The sequence below is a fragment of the Lactuca sativa genome, chromosome 4, assembly GCF_002870075.4.
Source record: "Lactuca sativa cultivar Salinas chromosome 4, Lsat_Salinas_v11, whole genome shotgun sequence".
Taxonomy (NCBI): domain Eukaryota; kingdom Viridiplantae; phylum Streptophyta; class Magnoliopsida; order Asterales; family Asteraceae; genus Lactuca; species Lactuca sativa.
In genome coordinates this window covers 25,714,315-25,717,308 of record NC_056626.2, presented here as the reverse complement: position 1 = coordinate 25,717,308, position 2,994 = coordinate 25,714,315, and the positions used below count along the sequence as shown (strand labels likewise).

The window sequence follows — 2,994 nt, the reverse complement described above, 5'->3', positions numbered from 1 at the left end:
GCTTCGTGCTTACAGTTTCAGTTTTGGTTTCAGGTACTTCCGCTAGCAAGGGGAAGAGCTCGGGATGATGGCATGACACACACCACAGTTTTATCCTGGGAGTTTGTTCAGATGTTTGATATGATATTGGCATTAGTTTGATTAGATACATTACTATGACCTTTTGAGACACTCGAATCATGGTTTTATTAAATGTCAGATGATATTATGGTTTTTGTAATGTTTTAAAAACAAAAAATTTTGGGTTGGTATTTTTGGGTCGGTTTCAGAAATACCCCACAGTTTTTTCCATGACGGAACTGATAAATAATATATATTCTTAAACCGTCGAATCGGATGACGAAGATGATAACATTGTGTTTTAATGTGTTTTTTGAAAGAATATGTAGAAAGAAGTGAAAGAATTAAGTTAGGTTGGTTTGGTATTTACAGGGTTATAAATAAATTTAAAAAAAAAAAAATTAGCCGCTTGAATGTAGTTGTTTTAAATGAGATTTAAAAAAAAAACATTTTCCTTTAATGTTACCATTAGAAAAAGGCAAAGAAAAAAAAAATTGTCCGGTAAAAAGAGAGGTGGCGAAGAAGCCAGTCCTCCCCTTAAACTGCAACCCTCAAACCACACCCCTGGTATTATGTTCCGATGTGTGGTTCCCCTTCTCGCGTTAGCTCCCCACTCCACTCCATTTGGCCTTACTTCAAAAATAAGTTTTGTATAATAAAGTAACTAAACTAAAAGAGATTTCCACGAAATCCAAAAATAGATTATAACAAAAATTATTTTTTGTTCTTTTTTTTAAAACAATAAAATAATTCGAGAAATTAAATATATTTTTATTTTTTGCTTTACCATCTATCCTCTTATCATTTTTAGATGATGACAAATATAATAAAATTTATTAATTTTATTAAATATGATAAATATCACAATTTTAAATGTGTAGGAAGATAGTAGGAACAAAAAAATAAAAGAATATTTGATCTCTCAAATAACTTTATCACATTTCCAATTGAATAAAATTTTATCACACTATCCAAAATTTATGATTCATAAGTTAATTTTAGTAAAGTTGAAAGAAAATTGTAAAATTCACATGATTAAATATGTTTGATAACTTTATAATTAAAATACGTTATTACAAGTAAAAGTAAAATGATAATGTAACCATGATTTTTATGTCATGTTTTCAGGTCCTAAATGACATACTTTAGGGTTCAAAACACAAGATTCATCATTAGGAATTTAAAAGGGTTGATATTCATTTGTTATATCATGACTCATGAGTAGTAATCACACCATTTCTACAACCCAAGAAAAGCCATTTTCTGAAGATATCATGTGTTGTATCTTGTACTTTTATTTTTCTGGTACTTTATACTATAAAGAGTTTATGTAGAACGTCTTGAATGATAAGAGTTTTCAAAAATGTTTGTCAAAATAAATAGAAATCAATTGAAACGAGAGATTAGCAAAGGTGGCATCCATGTATCCTCCACCATAAACATAAGTGTTCTCATGGTACTTCTTGTGTTTATTCTAGTCACATTCCTTATTGATCGTTACAAAACAATTGTAATCCCTAAAGATTTGTATTTCCCTCGATTCACCAGAGTCACGAAAACTCCTTATTCTTCGGTCTTTATATTTCATAGATCTTCATCGTATTTTCCTTCAATAGACCGTGTTATAGAATTTACTGATTCGACTGGTCTTGTGGACATTTGGCATTCACTGAGCGATGAAGAGCTCATGGAGAAAGCAATGATGGTCCCGCGTATAGCTGAAGATCCAAAGAAAGTCGCTTTCATGTTCTTGGCGAGGAGACATTTGCCCTTAAGGTTATTTTGGGAAAAGTTCTTTGAAGGGCATGATGGTCTTTTCTCGATTTACCTTCACACATCTCCCGATTTCAACTACGAACCTCCAAACTCATCGGTATTTTATAAACGAAGAATCCCAAGCAAGGTTTTTAAAAAGTAGATTTGTTTTTTAAATCTTTTTAGAAATCTACTAAACACAATAATAAAGAAAACGTCACCTTGTCTTTTCGTATTCATTTTACAGTTTGTTCAATGGGGAAAACCAACAATGATTGATGCTGAGAGAAGACTTCTAGCAAATGCATTACTCGACTTCTCAAATCAAAGGTTCGTATTACTATCGGAATCATGCATTCCTCTATTCAATTTCACTACCATCTACAATTACCTCATGAATGCCAACGGAAGTTTCCTTAGTTCATTTGATGACCCAAGGAAAATAGGTCGTGGGAGATACAACAAACGTATGGGTCCCACAATAACGTTAAAAGATTGGCGTAAAGGTTCCCAATGGTTCGAAGTTAACCGAGGGCTCGCTCATGAAATAATCTCTGACAAAACGTATTTTCACGTGTTCCAAACTCATTGTTTGCCACCTTGTTATATGGATGAACATTACTTACCTACACTAGTAAATAAGATTCGTCCTGATTTGACCACAAATACAACTGTGACGTGGACAGATTGGTCTGGTGGTGGGTCCCACCCTAGGATGTTTATGAAAAAAGATATCACAAAAACGTTTATAAATGAGGTTAGATACGGGTCCAATTGTACTTATAACGGTGTTAATAGCAAGATTTGCTTCGTATTTGCTAGGAAGTTTCATCCGAGCACTTTAGACCCATTGCTAAAGATGGCCCCAAAGATATTTGGGTTTAGCCCATAAAGTCCAAGTTCCTATGTGTTATTATTTTAAAAAATTAAGATCATATGTACCACCTTTTGTGGTATCACAATGCCATGTTATGATGACTTATATTTGACGATATTTAATAATAAAATTATTATGTGTCTTGCTACATAAAGGAACTAAAAGTATTCAATCTTTAGAAGATGGTTAATTATTGAAGCCACTAAAGAATAAAAAATGGGTTGGAGTGGGAATAAGTGGAAGAAGGGGTTGGATACTTGGATGCAATAAGTGGGGGAAATATAAAATGAGATTCAATGGAA

At 32.7% G+C, this 2,994-nt stretch overlaps 1 protein-coding gene across 1 annotated transcript; it reads left to right on the top strand.

Moving 5' to 3' along the window:
- Nucleotides 1-1,513: 1,513 nt before the first annotated feature.
- On the top strand, nt 1,514-2,707 carry LOC111894384 (glycosyltransferase BC10). The gene is made up of 2 exons (XM_023890459.2): nt 1,514-1,963; nt 2,063-2,707. The coding sequence occupies exons 1-2, from the start codon at nt 1,514-1,516 to the stop codon at nt 2,705-2,707; spliced, it is 1,095 nt and encodes a 364-aa protein (XP_023746227.2).
- Nucleotides 2,708-2,994: the final 287 nt, after the last annotated feature.

What these genes read in the sequence shown, in the direction of transcription:
- LOC111894384 (XM_023890459.2), top strand. Translation starts at nt 1,514, where the DNA reads ATGGTACTTCTTGTGTTTATTCTAGTCACATTCCTTATTGATCGTTAC. An exon ending in AACGAAGAATCCCAAGCAAG is followed by an intron (nt 1,964 to 2,062) that starts GTTTTTAAAAAG and finishes TTCATTTTACAG; the next exon opens with TTTGTTCAATGGGGAAAACC.